The 17,604-nt window shown below is 42.5% G+C and overlaps 1 protein-coding gene across 3 annotated transcripts in view; it reads left to right on the top strand.

Moving 5' to 3' along the window:
• The window catches only part of LOC121192311 (ERC protein 2-like), a 145,723-nt gene that overhangs the window by 74,370 nt on the left and 53,749 nt on the right, over positions 1-17,604 (top strand). For all 3 annotated transcript variants that reach the window (XM_041053961.1, XM_041053946.1, XM_041053954.1), the window contains one exon: positions 3,782-3,942. In XM_041053961.1, coding sequence (XP_040909895.1) covers positions 3,782-3,942 — 161 coding nt within the window. The remainder of the gene's footprint in view (positions 1-3,781; positions 3,943-17,604) is intronic.

Below are 17,604 nucleotides of genomic sequence, written 5' to 3'. Positions count from 1 at the left end.
GAGAGAGAGTCTGCAGGCAGACTGCAGTTACACTCTTGGGTGAGCCTCAGTCATTTCATATGTCTCATGTCTAAACCATCAAATATCATTAGTAGACAGTTGCTTTTTCCTTCCCATCTCTTATATTCTTTGATTTTTAATTCAGTTTTACTTCTCTAAACATTCTTTTATTTTTGCATTTATTTTCTGCCTCTAAACTGAAATTTAAAACTGTAACAAAAAAGTTCCCTCGTCCTACTTTCATTTTCTTCCTCTCATTATGTTTTCTGTTGCATGCTTCAAAATGTAAGCATATGTTTGACTTATTGTGAGTTTATGTGCATGTAATCAGAATTCATTAACAAAGCTTTAGACTTTGGGCTTGCGGTCTTGATGGAGTACAGGCTGCCCTTTTACTCAGTATGACCTGCTATCTATCTGTCTTTCTGACTGCCAGCTGGTCGGTCTGCATCTTTAAGTGGGTCCAAAAAAGTTTGTGTGTGTGTGTGTGTGTGTGTGTGTGTGTGTGTGTGTGTGTGTGTGTGTGTGTGTGTGTGTGTGTGTGTGTGTGTGTGTGTGTGTGTGTGTGTGTGAGAGAGAGCGTAGGTGTGTCTGTGGTGAGAAAGAGAAACAGGGCGAGGGAGTGTGTTTCCTCCTGGTGTGAGTGTGCATTTGAATGAGAATGACCTTGCATTACTTATGCGTGCCGCAAGTAATATGAGAGCGATCAGCGGTTAAAACAAGAACTAACATTTTTAGGGAGAATGGGAGCTGTATTGCTTCAAACACACACATATGTTCCTTCTCAAACACACACACACACACACACACACACACACACACACACACACACACACACACGCACACACACACACACATTCAAAGATAGAAGCTGATAGAGGGGAACTTAAAAGATGAAGAGAGGAGATTGGTGGACAGAGCGGGAAAATAAGGGTCAAACTCAGTTTAGAAAATTCAGTGAGAGCCAATGCTAACTGTGGCTTGTTTTTTTCCTCTTTTTTTCACAATTTCTGTACTTTACACGCTTGACTTATAGTCAGCATGGATACTGTGTTTATCAAACAATATTCTGATCCACTGTGAAGTCCGAAAGAACAGTATATTTATGTCTGTGGGACTTTTTGCATGCATAGAAGTGGATGATTCAGCATTGACCTAAGTTTACCCGTGTGTAGCCAGAGAGTCAAGGAAATCCTTTCCTAACTTGTGACATGTTAACACTCAGTGACCCCAAAAGTAATAGTCAAGTTAATTTATTTTCAAGTCAATCCAGACCTTACACATAGAGAACACACTGAGCCAGCATGCACTCATACTGGCAACTGAACGTGACATGTATTGAGCAAGAAAAGAGTTACAGTCGCGCTGTCGACACAAGGAGAGGTGCTGCCCAGTCACTGATGCTCACTGGTAGATGCTGACAACACACTGAACTCTGCAAGCCAACACAACATCACCGCGTAAGGAGGCAGCGAGTCAACGTGCCATGAACATGTAGTTTCACATTCGTCAGTCAAGTGCCGTTCTTGCTTCAGACTTTGCAGAAAAAGAGTGTGTGTGGGGAGGGATGCTAGGGCAATGGAGAGAGGGACAGGTCTTTCTGAAACATCACCTGACCCTGGCACCATTTCAGAGCGCCCTGCCAGACTCACATTCTCACATTCCCCCCACCACCCGCCCTTGCGGTTTCCTTGATTTGCTTCTTTCTTCTCTCCTCTGTCCCAGAGTAATCAGTCTCATGATGTGTAATGCGCTGAAAGTCTTCCATCAGCCTGACCTGCTGAAATGGAGCATGGGTAATGCCCTGGGTCACTTTTCTTCACACCCCCGCTCTCTAAGTCTCTGAGTCCGCCTCTGCTTCTCTCTGTCTCTTGACTTTCTCCTGGCATCATTTCTGCTGTCCATCCACTGTCCTGAGCCTCGTTCTCTCCCATCTGCCTTCTTAAGTTGTCTCACCCAATTATCTCCCTACTCTTTCTCCCTTTCTCTCCATTTTTGTTCCTGTCTCTCTCCCTCTCTCCCCCCCTGTGGCGTTTGAACTAGGCCTTTGAACCAGCAACACCGACGCAAATGGACAAGAGGGATTTGGCCCTTACCTCTGAGCCCCCAATCAGCTTAGCAACTAAAGGGGCTTTGGGCCAGTCTTAGCGAGCCTTAGGCTGGCTGGGGGGGCTTTGCCTTGAAGTTGAGCTAAATTAGCACGCACAGGCTCTCCGTTAAGCTGATTAGGTCCCTAATTTCACTAAAATGCATTGTATTCCTTATTAATGATGTGATTGTGAAGTGAGGGCTAGCTTGGGTGGTGGACTAATGGGGAACTGGGAGGGGAGCAGTTGGCGCATAAAGGTTGATAGACATGTGGTAGGTGTAAATGGTGTGTGTGTGTGTGTGTGTGTGTGTGTGTGTGTGTGTGTGTGTGTGTGTGTGTGTGTGTGTGTGTGTGTGAGACCCTTGGCTTTCAAGATGAAAAGATTGGCTTTGGATTCAGTTAAGCCTGAAAGAAGACATCAAACATTAACCGTGGTTTGGTTTTGGACAGTTGGATGTCTTGATGAAATTGGGTATATTAGCTGCTGGAGACTTTAGAGGTCAGTTGTTGTTGGCAGGGATATGGTGTATATTTTATTTGAAACAATGCCTTGTTACATTTCCATAAAGTTATGACTAAAAGTTGTCACTTTCCCACCATTTCAAATTTCTTTATTTCACACTTGTTTTACTTTCACCCTTTCTTCTCTTACTCCATATGTGATATTCATGAACAGTCCTTGTGCACATTATCTGACATCTGTGAAACACACCTAGAAAACCGGCGGAGACGGAGGGTGTCCTGAAAATGTGTGAACGATTTGGCCCCTTCATAAAAGAGGCCCGTTCCTTTTTTCATGTCCTACCCCATGCAGTGCTTTTCCCTAATACTCCTTTTCACTCTTTTTTCTTTGCTTCTCCTTTACTTTATTTCCTTTTGTTTGTTTGAGAATTTCATTAATTCTACATTTAAGAACTTATTGTCTTATATCACAAATCTCAAAATCATCAGAACTGAACAAAGATCTTATTCTATATTCTGTCCATACAATCATATTCTATTGGTCTTCCATTTACATCATCTGGGCAGTCCTGTCTGGTACCGGATTCTGTTGTGAAGTACTTGTTGTTAGACAATTAGACACTTCCTGTCTTAAGATAATGATGCCCTGAGGTCACATCCTGTCTATCAGACACTCAGGTTGGACACACAGGCGTGCATGGCTGGAGGACATGTGAGTGCAGAGGGAGGAGATGTAGTTGAGGGGTTGAGCCTTATTCTCACCTGCTCTAAAGTAGAACCACACTTGAGAGTGAGATAAAATAAGTGGAGAAAGGTGGAGCCTTATTTCAAGCGCAAGGGTCAGTGGACAAATCATTCAACAAACCTTTGAAACTGAGTAGTTTCGACTGCTACTGGCCTTTCCTTTTCATGTTTAGGCAGTCATTTCACTCCATTGTAGCATTCCATCACACACACACCCTCAGAAATACACATATGTAGACAAATAAAATTGCACTTATGTGTGTATCTGATGACCTCACTGTACCATTTCCATGTGTGTGTTTGTGTGTGTGTGTGTGAGACTGGGCATGCACAAGTGTAAAACAGATCTTGCATGTTGGATTTTATGCGAGATGTTATATGCTTTAATCAACACTTCTTACGTTTGGTAACAGAGCTATGTACGTGAGTATCCTGACATATTTTCATTCAGCTTAAACTTGTGTGTATGTATCTCTCCTTCAATAGCTGGAGGAGCTCATGGGAGCTTTGGAGAAGACGCGACAAGAGCTGGACGCCACCAAACTCCGTCTGTCCTCCACTCAGCAGTCCCTGCATGAAAGAGATGGACACCTCAACAGTCTGCGCCAGGAGAGACGCAAACAGCTGGAGGAGATTCTGGAGATGAAGTTAGTCTCACACTCCCCTTCAGTATCTATCTATCTATCTATCTATCTATCTATCTATCTATCTATCTATCTAGTCTGTCTGTGTACCTATTTTTTTTCACTTCAACAGATGTAATATTCTTTTCATGTAACTCTTTCAGGACGAGGATCAGAATAGGCCCCACAGAATAATAATCACATACTCTGTTAGCATATGTTGCACATTCATAACTATGCATTTCTTTAACTTAGGACTCAGTAATTTGAATTAATTCAGGTGTAGTTACTAGAGGAGGAAGCACAGTGTGGACTGCAGAGCAAGGGGTGCTGGTAACTGAAGTAAGATGTACAGTCAGAGAAAATAAACCACAAGTACTAGCAGTAGTGACTGCACACCCAACCCATAAAAGTATATGATCAAGGATATTTTATTAACATTGGCATGATTCACTCAGTGCTTTATCGGGAGCATTTTCATTACCCTGCACAGCAGCTTTATTTCTGCAACAGAAACCTGTGTCTAATACTGTATTAGGCTGTATTATACACTCACCTGTTCACATGTGCATCTGTGCATCTGAGTGTTATATAGACATCAGCTCTGAGGTGTGTTTTGAAGCAGGATCAGCCGTTGTCTTTCGCTGCCTTGTGAAAAGTTACATTTATTGAGGACAGGTGGTGCAGCCTTAGACAGCAGGTCAGAAGAAATATGTGTGCAGCTGTTTTTTTTCATGTGGATGTCTGGGTGTGTGACAAAGAGAGAGTTAGAGAAGGAGGAAACCAAAAAAAAAACAAAACGTATTGCAGGACTGGCTGCATTTCCATGTGTGAGTGTGTGTCAGTGGGTATGTATGAATGTGTGAGCGAGTTCAGTGATCTGTCAGTGGAGTGGCTACATGTGTGTTTGCTTTGAGCGCTCTGATTGAAGGAGCATGGAGCCACATATCTGGTTGTCATGTGCGGCAGAGAACTGCCTTTAATGTCAGCCACTCAGTACAGTACAAAAGGGAAGGCTGGCACATATGTATTGAAAACACAACTTTTAAAATCAGTTATGCCTCACAAGCTCCTCTGATCACACTAACTCTAAAAGAATGTGTATATGTGTCTGTCTGCCTGCTGTATGTGTGTGTACAGTTTGCTGGAGACTGTAAAAGACAGTGCCCTTCCCTGTGTATCTGTGCACACACACACACACACACACACACACACACACAAACACACACACGTGATATAAATCATCTTCCTGTCTGTTCCAATTTCCACCATCCAAACATTACCAGGGATGTTTAACAGAGGAAATGTATTACATATGATACAGACACAATCCGGGCTTCCAGGTATGTACGTGAAATTGGGAAAACACTCACAGACCTGACATGTGAATGATACTTTTGTATTTAACTGGCACTAGGCATAAATCATTATTATATCACCATTAGATTGATGTCTGAGAAAGAAAGTTAGTGTGATGGTTGGTTGACGTAAACACCAACAAAGTAGATGGCATTCTTTGCCTTTGTGTTTGGGACTTTGACTGAATACAAGTCGACACTGGTAAGAACTAATGGAAGGGGCACAGGGGGCATGAGTATGTGTGTGGTCTCTCGTGCATTGGACTCTGTGTGTGTCTGTGTGTACGAAGAGGTCGGAGGCTGGGGTTTGGGGTCACTGGTGATGAGGATTAAAGGACTGTTGAATTGCAAGCAGCGAAGCTTCGTGAGACTGACTTACATCTGAACAAGCCACAAAGATACGCACGCAGAATGTACACACAATCTCTGTGGAACTCACATATAATCACTCATGTCTGCAGACACGCACGCACTTACACAAACTTTGGCTTTCTCCTTTAAAAGGGGGCCATATTCCCACAGCACAGCTCTGGTCCAAGTTAGCACAAGGAAAACTGAACAGGAAAGATAGGGCAGAGAAAGAAAGGTAACGAGAGAGAGAGAGAGAGAGAGAGAGAGAGAGAGAGAGAGAGAGAGAGAGAAAGGGAGTTAGAGTGAAAGCAAGAAAAAATGAGACAGAGAGAGAATGAGAGGGAGGTGAGGATGGAATGGAGGGGCTATACAAACTGAAGTATTTCAAATCTTAGAAATCATGAGAGAAGTTTGATTGCATGCCAAGTTTCTCCTTCTCTCCGCTGTAATGTGGCATTTGTCAAGAAGACCAGCTGAAGCAAACCATGTGAGGCACGTTCCCCAGTGAACTGGGGAGCTCTCTGTGTGTTTTTAATGTGTGTGTGTGTGTGTAGCTAGCTAGAGACAGAGAGAGCAGAATCTTGGCTTTTCAACACTGTTAATGAAAGAGACAAGAGGGGAAAAAATCATTTTCAATATCCTCTCATTGCATGCTGGGTTTCCTAGCTCTTATTGTGTGTATGTGTGTGTCTGTGTCTGTATGTCTGTGTGTGTGTGTGTTCTCTGTCTCTCTCTGTGTGTGTGAGAGACAGAGAATTTTCATATTCGACCTTTTTCAGATATAGAGCCGAATGCTTGATGTATAAGGAGTGCTGCAGGGTCTGCTCTGTCACCCCACACCAGATTGGGTTTCCTCCATACTGTACACTATTCACACACACACACACACACACACACACACACACACACACACACACACACACACACACACACACACACACACACACACACACACACACACACACACAGATGGCCTCCAGAGGAGCTAGTCATTAAATGAGTCTAGGGTCATGGGGAGTAGGTGCACAATAGAGAAATTATGTGTTTGGACATTTTGAATAGCTAGTCATTGAGATGTTTCCATAGTCTGAATGGGATAATACTACATGCCACAACATCACAGTGGCTTGCTGAACCTGATCCTCCCGTAGACACTGGGAATGTAGCTGATATTATCTCTGTTTACATTTTAGTGATGGAAAATGATGATAGAGCAAAGAAATGGTAGCGGCAGCTTTTAAGCAGGCTCATAAAGAGATGCAGAACTGACAATGTTGAAATTATTAGAGGCAGAGAAGGACAGAGTTGACAATTTGAGAGATGGAGGGGAAATCATGCACACATTTCTAGGCTCTATACACTCTGCAAGACAGTAGGAGAAGGAAAAGAAAGAAGCTGTAGAGCTGTAGAGAGTCAGGGAGGAAATAGTAAATGACGCAAAAAAACAGATGATAGAGTGCGAGAGTGATTGATGGAGGGGGTGATGGATGGAGGAAGGGAGGAGGAGAATGATGAAGGGAGTGGTGGAAGAAAGAACAGGGAGAAGATGGAGTAGAGCTGTGAAGGGTGGGAGAGAGCCGAATCTGGTTAGCAGAAAAGGGCCAGAGAAAAGGAGACGCATGGGTCAGAGTAAAATAACTAAAAACAACACAACACACGTACACATGTACCACCTGCGCCACATCAGACAATAAAGAATGTGCTCATACACCTGTTGATATAAATTTTCATTTCCACACAAGAAAGCTTAAATGGAAATGCAAGAAATTAAAACTCTAAATGTAGTTACATGTTTTATATGCAAATTAGTTCTTAAATATGGCATATATGTATATAAACGGTTGTGTATATAATATTACTTTCACTTACTTTTATTTAAATAATCATGTGTAATTGTTGTAGTATTTTTCTGTTCACACCAGGAAGAACAACTATTGCACTGGTAACTAATGTGGATGCAAATACATAAATAAATAAAGGTACAATGGAAAGAGATGTTTTAAATGATTTAAAATAAATGACAGTGTTACCGTAGGTGCCTGCTTTTGCTTCATCTTCTTCTGATTCCTTATTATCATGTCATTAAATCAAAAACCTCACTCAAAGACAAATGAGCTATTCTGCATGATGGAAATGTAATAAGCCCCAACCTGTAACCCCGAAGTTCAAGTGTGCTCATATATCCATTTGTTGGCTAGTTACAGTAACCCATGGCATAATGAAGCTTAGAGCAGTAGCGACGTTATGACTTTCAAATCCCCATCATAGACATCCTGTCTGCAGAGCGCCATCGCCATGGTTACACTGACTAAACACACAGAGAGACCAGCTGTACTGGCAAGGTCATGTCCCCGCTCACTGATCTCTCTAAGGGGCCTGGACACACATATATAGCATATGCACTCACGCACATTCACACACACAGCACATTCACACTGAAAAACTGTATTTACACAATCACATATTCAGCCAAACAGCATTGCGTTCACTCACTGGGCAAATTCACATGTATAGCTACAAGCACACAGAAACATATGCAAGAACGCATAGGATATGCACACACGTATGCACATTTACACAGCCACATGCACAAACGTATGGTGTTACAGTGCCATTGTTATGATAGGTAATGATGAGACATAGAGGGTCGGTGCAGTGTGTGAATGGGATTCTCTGTGTTGCAGTGATGAGGAGGGGCTGACCACACATCACCTTCCTCTCTCTCCAAGCACGTTTGTATGTGCGTCGCCTCGTGGGATCTTCGGGCCATTCATCATGTCTGTCCATGCTCCCGTGCCCTCTGACACGCGTATTTACCTTCGACATGTGTGTCGGCTGTTGGGCCTGTAGGTGTGTTATTATGTCAGGGCCTAGGCATGCTCCACCCTGCTCCTCCTCCTCCTCCTTTAAGGTTTTGTCAATGGAGGGCTTCATCACATGGAAATCCCTGCTTCTAAGTCCTTGTTCAGTATGGTACAGTAATGACAGACTTCTACCTGGGACCCATACAGTACGCCTCAAGGGTTGAGAGAACAGTCCAAAGACACGCGTGTGAAGTTTGCTTAGAGCAGTGAGTTTTTGAATTGGATATTTCACTGTTCGTTGCCATTGTCTTTGAAACAGGAAGTTAAGTGCCTTAAATTCCATTTTCCCAGACCATGTTATTCTCTTGGACTACACTCTGCAACAGTCATGTCTTGAACTCACTTCTCTCAGGGTTTGGCTGATCTAGCATCAATTATGGTTATGTTTTTTATCACTACTTATTAATATTTTATTGGCACTTATATTCCACATAGTATTTTTGGCAAGCAATGGCCCACCCAGCAAATATGAATTGGACATTTTGCATCCTGTACAGTATGTAAACCCTGACTTAAGTTTTTATAAAATTGGCACACAGATGTATGTACACTCTGTTTGCCTACAGTATGGTAATTGCTAGTTTGTTGACATAGTGGGGTGCCTTTGTGAGCTATGGAGTGGCTGGGTGAAATGACATTGTCTCTTAAAATCAATGAATTAGTGACTGGAAGGCTTGAGCTGTCTTATGAAGTTGATGTTGGACTGAAAGATATGTTGACATTCAGAAGACATCGGTCGAAAAGGGGAGATAGTGCAAGTATGTGTGTGTTTAGTTGTGTTTAGTTAAACTGATAGACAGAGATGGAAGAGTCTTTCCAGAGACAGAAAGAACTTCTTGTCCTAATCTGAAGACTGACATTGTGAAGATGGGGCAAATGTGACACACAAAAACAGAAAAGAATGTAATGATTGACAACTAGAGAGGAAGATAGGGAGGCCATGTCAAAGAAGCAATGGGAAGATGTTGCATGTGCAAACTGCTTTCATCTCCATACTGACTCACAGTTTGTCCCACTAGAGTAACATCATTCTTTCATTCTCTCTCTTCTTACTTTTACTTCATAGCTCTTTTAACACTGACCTCCTTAACTTCCTCTGAGTATTGGTAATGGTCTACCTCCCTCTCTTTTTTGTCTGTTTTTCTCCTTTTGTCTTGTTGTATCTCTGGACGGGTGGAACAAGGCCTGGAATTTATCACACATACCTAATAATTACTATCACAGGAAATGGTCCTGAGGAAGTGGGTGCACTAGGCCTGCTAATTAGTGTCAGTCGCAAACACACATGCACGTGCACATACTTGTCTGCACACACACACACACACAACACACACAAAGCTAATTAGTGTCATTTGGCTGGTGTAGAAGTCTTGGGAAAGCCCAATCTGATTGGCCTTAGGGAGACTAACACCCCCAAGTTTACCTGCTTGTATAAATCTCAAGACTAATTGATTGGAAGTCCTGTGTGTGTGTGTGTGTGTGTGTGTGTGTGTGTGTGTGTGTGTGTGTGTGTGTGTGTGTGTGTGTGTGTATGCATGTGTGTGTGTATGCATGGGAGCATTTAAGTGTGTGCATGAGTATGCAATTGATTAGATGGGCCCTGCAGCCATAAAGAGACAGCCTAGGACACAGCACTGAGAGGTGACCAGTGACGGCCTCCTTAACGGCAGTCCTGCCCTCAGGGTCACCAGAGGAATGAGGGGAAGGAGGGGGTGAGTCAAGCCAGGAGGTATATACACAGACAGATATATATCTGTATGTATATATGTGTGTGTGTGTGTGTGTGTATAGAATAGAGAGAGAGATACACAGATGTGCAGAGATACATGTACAGATAGATAGTAGCAGAGATGGAAATGGAGGAAGGGTTAATTGAACGTGCAAAGACAGTTTGCAGCAATGAGAGACTGTAGTAAGGAGGAGGTATGGGTTATTTTAAATGCAGCTGCATGTAATATGTTGTTGGATGTGCTGCGTTGTAAAACAGCTTTTAAAACAGTGGCTTAGTGAAATGCCCTCATGGTTTACCATTATGGGCACATGAAATGCTGGTGTACCCACACAAGTGAGTCAGTGGGGCTTACTGGCATATATTCACACACTGTAAACACCTCCAAGCCTCTGTGGTTGGCACACACACCTGAGCTCTGGTTCCTGTTTTTCTCCTCTGCGGCTTCTCTGGCTGCATATGTCTGTCTTTATCTGGGTGTAAGTACTTCTGTCTTTATCAGTCTGTTTCTGTGTCTTTCTCTCCTTTCATTTCTCACGTTTGTACACATCAGATTAGAAATTCTCTTAATGTCAGAATGTTTTGCACTTTCTCTGCATCTCTCTGCAGTTTTAGTTCTACACAATCTCATCTAGTCTTCATCAATCACAGTAACATATTGTTATAGAAAGACTTCAGAAAGGGCTTAGTCTTTTTGACTCTTTGTTTGTTTGACTGGGGTTTTATTGGCCCTGCACATCTCTCAGTCTTGCCGAGATGGTTCCCAGGAGGTTTTAATAGAGAACAATAGTAGAACGGACCACTTCCCAGCACTGGGCTGCTCCAACACTGCACACCAGTCACTGTACGCCACAGCAGCCCCTGGCACTTCTGGACTATGTGTGTATGTGTGTGTGTGTGTGTGTGTCTGATCTGGTTAATTCAGGGATGTAGACCCAAACTGTAATTATCATTATGTACTTCTCGGCAGTGGCAGGAAACAGCCCAAGCAAGTTTGGATGAGCATGTGTATCTTTACTGATGTGCACTGAATGTGTTTGTGTGCAAAGGACAACATGTGCATACATGAATTTGTCTCTCTGTGTGTGTGTGTGTGTGTGTGTGTGTGTGTGTGTGTGTGTGTGTGTGTGAAGTAATGATGTGAAGAGCATGAGAGCTATTAGTAGTGAAAGATAAGCAGATTGTGCCAGTGGCGATGTGATGATTTTTCCTGCTCTTGTTTTGGCCCTGCTCTTGTTCATTTGGTCTTTGCTAAATGGAGACATATTGGAAACATGACTTCTTTTGGGGCTGGTGGGTATCCAGAGTTTGGGACTGGAAAAGAGTGGAGGAAAAGAAGAAATGAAAGGAATAGTTGGCAAAGAGGGAATGAAAAGAGACGGGTAGAAAGAGGAGGAGAAAATAAAGATAAAATCAGGAGAGAAAGAAGGGGCCACTGGAATTCAAATCTCATAAAAACAAAAACTACATTTGTCTTATTTGTTTGTGGACAGAAATTACCATTCACAAGCATCACAGACACTGTTAACTTTCACAACTCTGCAGTAAAAGTTTTGTCTCATTTTTACGATATCAGAGTTGATGTCCATGAAAAAGCAGAGCAAACCCAACTGAAAAGAAAAGGAAAGAGGAAAAAAACACACAAAAGTAAAACCCAAAGTTTATTTGGAGCAAGCGTCACATGTATTCAAAATGGCAACCGCAGTTTAATCTGTGTAGTCCTTCATCTTTAAAGCTAGCATCAGTAAGACAGAATAGGCCTTCATGTGGGCGGACAGACTGCGTAGAGACAGGACTGGTCACCACTAAACAAACAAAACAGGAATCCTGCAGAGACAAGAATGACTGGAGGGAGTGTGAGCAAAGACAATGGCATGATTTTCAGGCTGTAGATGAAACACAGAATATAGACAGTGTGCGTATGCGTGACTGAAAATGGGGGCATTCATGAATGTCTTGATATGAGGGATATGCATGTTTATGTCTGGAGTAATTTAAGTCAGAACTGTGGGATATATTGTTGTGTCATTTTGGCGTGTGATTTTAACATGCAATATTCAAAGCTTGAACAACACAGTATGTGTGTACCCTGACAGTACTGTAACTGATACCTCGGTTTTTTGAATATGTATACATTTCTGTTATTATGAAGTGTTAAGCGTTTGAAGAGAGCATGAGGTTGACATTATTCTTACAGAGGATGTGGTGTGTTTCCTTTTATGTCTGTCTGTGTTTATGCTTAACCTGTAGAACCCATTGATGCGTTTTGCATGAAAAAACACTATTTTCTCATAACGTAGTTGAACTGGAATGCACAAACATCATACACACGGTGCAGGAATCTCCAAAAATTACTTGACATACAGTATAAAAAAAGATTTCCCTAGAACTTAAGATCTTGCCTCTTTATCATCTATTTTTTTTCTTCAGTATCAAACATAATGGAGATGATATCTGTACATCCATGGTAACAGTGCGAACAGGCACTGCTAGTCATTAAAAGAGCATGACTTTTCCAGAAACCTTTTAAAAATGATGCAACCTACGTTTCCCATGATATAAAAATATTATAGTACTACTAAGTACTTGCACAACAGGGAGTTTTATAAGGGAATGCACTGGATCAACAGCCGTGACTGAAAGAGCCAAATGATCCTGCAAGCGGCCAATCACTGTACTTTATTTACAGTGTGTCTACCATCACACCCTCATCAGGTTAAAGAGTAAATTTAAAAAAAAAAAGAATGACAAATTCCAAAACCTGCTAAACTTGCAGTGAACTGTTAACACCACTAACATGCCTGATGTTGGGATTTCCTAACTTGCCTAGCTTACGTAGCGAATAACAATAAATGGCATGCCTAGCTAAGACATGGACTGAATGTGCATAAATAGAGAGAAAAAAACAGCCTTCAAAGTTTTGAAAGGGTTAACTGCGACCAACACCAACTGAGCAGGTGCACTTAAATGCGTGCGTCTTAAATATACAGTTCTCACGCATGATATCATTTGAATATGAAATCAAAAAACAAATAACAAAACTAAAATCCCTGTTTTCTTTACTTACTCTCCCTCTGTCACACACACATACAAGCTCAGTAACCTGCACTTCCATATCTGACATGTCTCTGGTCCATTCTAGCCACAGGTCCCTGGGTTCAGCATTTACTGAAATCAAATGTGTGTGTTTGGCCTTGGGTTACACACTCGATTGAATTAGAGAAATGGTGTGCATGTGCACAAGGGCTAACTTATTCACACACACACACACACACACAGCCTCACAGGGACACAGATCTCTATTAAGTTAAAAAAGAGAGTTGAGTGTCTTCTTCCATTGCAAGGGCTTTTATGTGATAAGATCAGCTCTGGGTGCTCTCCTATGCAGGATTCCTGAGCACATCAAACAACAGTAAACCACATCACAGAGGCAGGAAGAGCTCAGCTCCATTAGCCAACCCATAAAGAACATGTGTGTCTGTGTGTGTGTGGGTAACAGGAGAGCTACGCAAGCCACTACAAAAGGTTTACACACATAGGACAAACATAGAGAGGTATGCAGTCTCTTGACATACCCGCAAATTGATGAGCATTTTAGTGCAAGTACACATACGTATGCCCACACACCAAAACATTGCTGTGTGTGTGTTTGTGGTGCAAGTAGGCACCAAAGTGCGTCGTTGTTCGGAGTTCTTGTAGTATGCCTATGCACATATCCACAAAAATACACATACCCATATGTATATCATTTTGACATTATCAGTAACATCTGAGCACATTCATTCATTCTAACTGGGTCTTAAGCTTCAAGTAATGGTTTGGTTTAAAAAAGTGGCACACAGGCTGGGTTGCAATAAGGGCCTGGTAACTCTGCGACATGAAAAAAAAACAAGAATTCAGGAATCTGTTTCGCTGGCCAGATGGCAATCATTAGCTTTATTAGTACACAACTGGTACAGGCGTACCCCCACTACACAGATACACACACCCTAACCCAACACCCTCTCTACAACTGCAACACTGCTCCATCTCTCCATCCTGTCCTCTTTCACTTTTTGCAGAAAGAGAAGTCTCCCTTATGAGGTGTTTAGTGACAGAAGGCCAAAGAAACACCCAAATAAAGCAAGAGAGAGACAGAAAGACAAAGAGAGGGGAGGATAGAGTTGGGGAGGGGGGGGGGGGGGGGGGGGGGGGGGGTGCAGAGGGAGAAAGAGGTCGACCCAGATTTAGTTTACCCGTTTTTCTTACATTGATTTGAAACAGATCTCCACTGTGTCTGCTGTCCAAGCCACAGGCAGTGAGATATCACCCTCTGCTCAGGCTCCAGAGGATCTGATTCAAACTGGATGTCCATCAGTCACTTTGAGTGGCCTTGCTCTGCCACAACAGGATGTCTTAATCATCTACTGTGCAGAAGTGAGCTTAGAATCGAATGAGGGTTAAGAAATAAAAAATGTATATTTTAAACTGCATCAGACAATAGTTCAGCCAGGAAAGCAAGTAGGTGTATCATCATAATGTGGAAAGAGACAAATTTGTCCCAATGACAGGATGAAATGGAGACACAGGGCCCACCCGGCTTTCTGCTAAACCATCCTAATGTGTATTAATCCAGAGGATTAGGCTGCCTGCTAGCATTGCATGCATTCCCCTGCCAGTCAGCGATGTTCTGCCCACTGAGGCTAACATTTAATGCTGAAGATGACACACACACAAACAGAATTATTGCCACTGATGCCACACAGGATGCCAGCACAGAGTCAGCACGCAAGTGTTGTTGAGACTGATATGTAAGTGTGTGTGTGGATGGAGGCTCATGGTAGCATAGACTCGTGGATGGTGAGGGGGAAACTGAGGGTGTTCAGAGAGGAGTTATGCACTATGGCAGGCCCTAATTGCTTGCGGCTCCTGTTGTGTGTTTAGCTTTGTTTGAGCATGTCCAATATAACCAGTCACAGGGGAGCCTCTGCCAGAGCAAACACACACACACAAACACAGTGCTGAACCATAGAGGAGGCTTTTATGGTGTTGAAGACTTCAGTAACATGACACCTAGGGCAAACACTGAGTAATAAAGCAATTGCGGCACATTGTTTAGATCCTCCTCCTGGCATGGTTTGTTTATCAGACTCAGAGTGTCTCAGTTTCCTGACATCAGTGTCCTGACATGTCACTTTGGGAGCTCGATGCACAATAAACACATGCGCTTGCACACAGAGTCACTGGCACAAACAATACACATGCAGGATAAACACTAAATCCATTCATACACATTCACACAGAAGCACAAGCCCACATGTATCTGCACGCACGCCATACTGCAGACATCTTGACATGTCAGTCACAGTGTGTTTCGTGCCAGTGTTTCCCCAAACCTCTAAGCAGCTTCCTGGTATGTCTGACTGCATGACTGCAGATAAAAGAGCAATAAACATTTCTTTGCTTGCTAACTCATATTCCTCACATGCTCCTCACCTCCTTTTAAAGTTGATGTTCTGTGACACAGACAGATTTTCATGTCAAAATGTTTGTACGTGTGTCTGAACCCTTCCCAACGCAGTCTATTTTGGATCCTCTGGAGCTCTGAGGTGGTCTCAAGTCCATCCTCTGCACAGAAATAAGAGCTGTTTGTTAATGCACACCATGCCATCATAGTGTAGCTGTAGCTTTTTGAGTTGCAAGTGATGCAATGATGTGATCTTTCTTAAACTCTTTTCTCCCATCTGACTATATGCCACTTTCCATGTAATAGTCCATTTCTGCAGTCTCTCAGTAGGTTTCTCCTTAGTTCCAGGAAACACAAAAACACACCTGCATTCTCTCTGTTGTATCTAACAGTGGCAGGAGACCTAACAACTCTGAAACAGACACCATGCTCTCAATATTTATAACACACTCACACACACCTAAACAAATCTTTGCATGCAGACAAAGCACTGTCTTTACAGTCTAATCAGATTCAGTTGTTCTCAGAGGGAACAGAAAGACGTCCTGTATGTAGGTCAGTTATGAGTTGTTACTGTATGATCAGCCAATCAAAGTTAAAGGCACACTGAGAACCACGCATAGCACCTTCTTACACTGTAGCATAAGCTTGTAGTCTATGAGTGTTTTTAGGTCACAGTTGTCAAGAAATCCGCAGGAAATTTTGTCACTTGCAAAATGGCATCATGGTGTTTATGTGCTTCTGATAATCAATAACAGAGAATAAAATACAATACTGAAGGTTTGAATTTATTGTCAGTTATTGTTATTGATGATTACGTGCAGATCTGTATGAGGAAGTTGATGGCAGGTTCAATCTGGGACCCATACCTAAGCAAACTGAGATGAAGTCTGAATTTTCTCTTTCATATGTGGGGTATACCTATGAAGATGTAATGTCGAGTGTCATAGCTGAATGGCATTCACAAAGAGAGGAGTGATGTAAGGTCAGCAAAGGTGCAGTGCCCCCATAAGTCCATAGTTTTGTGTGTGTATGTCTGTGTGAGAGAGAGAGAGAAAGAGAGAGAGTGAGAGTGCAAATGTGAGCATACATGAGGAACTCATTTAGTTAATGAACATGCTCTCGCCCACAACTCTCCAATGTCAGTGGAGCGCATTTACGCATTACGCGTTTTTACGCAGAACAACACATCATAATACTCTTAACTGCCTGGACACAGCATGCGCACTCGCACTCACACAGATAGAGGCCGATGCATCAAGCCGTGTCCCTCCTCTGCATATAAACACAAACACATTTCAACTTTGTTTCTGTGTTTTATGTTTATGTATCCATTTTAAGAGGCCTGGCATATATTTAGTGCAGCATTATAGCAAACTTAAATTCCTACTGAAACTCAGGGCATCACATTCGAGTGCCCACGGAATGATCATTTAAGAATCAAGAACTAGAAAAAGAAATAAAACAACTTGTTCACACACATACACACACTCCTGAATGTAACCATAGCCAGCAAAAACACTGAGTGGAAGCCATTGTTAAAATAACTGTGATGTAATCTACCAAGGGAGCTGGCTTGGCTGTGTATGTGCGTGTTATCTATCTGGAAATCAGCGAGTCTGTCAGCAGCATCTGACTGCACACTACCACTGGTCTCTTTATTAAAAACCAGACATATGCTGGAGTCCATGCACAGGTGTGGGAGGGCTTGGCTGAGCACTTACCACAGTTCAGTACAGCACAGCCTGGGTTTATGTGCGTATGTTGTCTGTGAATCATTTTATATTTTTTATGCATGTTTTGATTTTGTGAGAAAAAGCAGACTACAGACACGACCTAACAAGGACTAAAGGAAACTGTATTCAGTCCAGTAAGAAAACCAGAGTCTTGGAGCAGAAAGGTCAAAGAGCATGTGTACTTTTTTGCTGCAGTGATTAC

This window comes from Toxotes jaculatrix, chromosome 2, assembly GCF_017976425.1.
Source record: "Toxotes jaculatrix isolate fToxJac2 chromosome 2, fToxJac2.pri, whole genome shotgun sequence".
In the NCBI taxonomy this organism is placed as follows: Eukaryota; Metazoa; Chordata; class Actinopteri; family Toxotidae; genus Toxotes; species Toxotes jaculatrix.
Note: the sequence above shows the minus strand (reverse complement) of the source record. Positions and strands in the feature narration are given on the sequence as shown.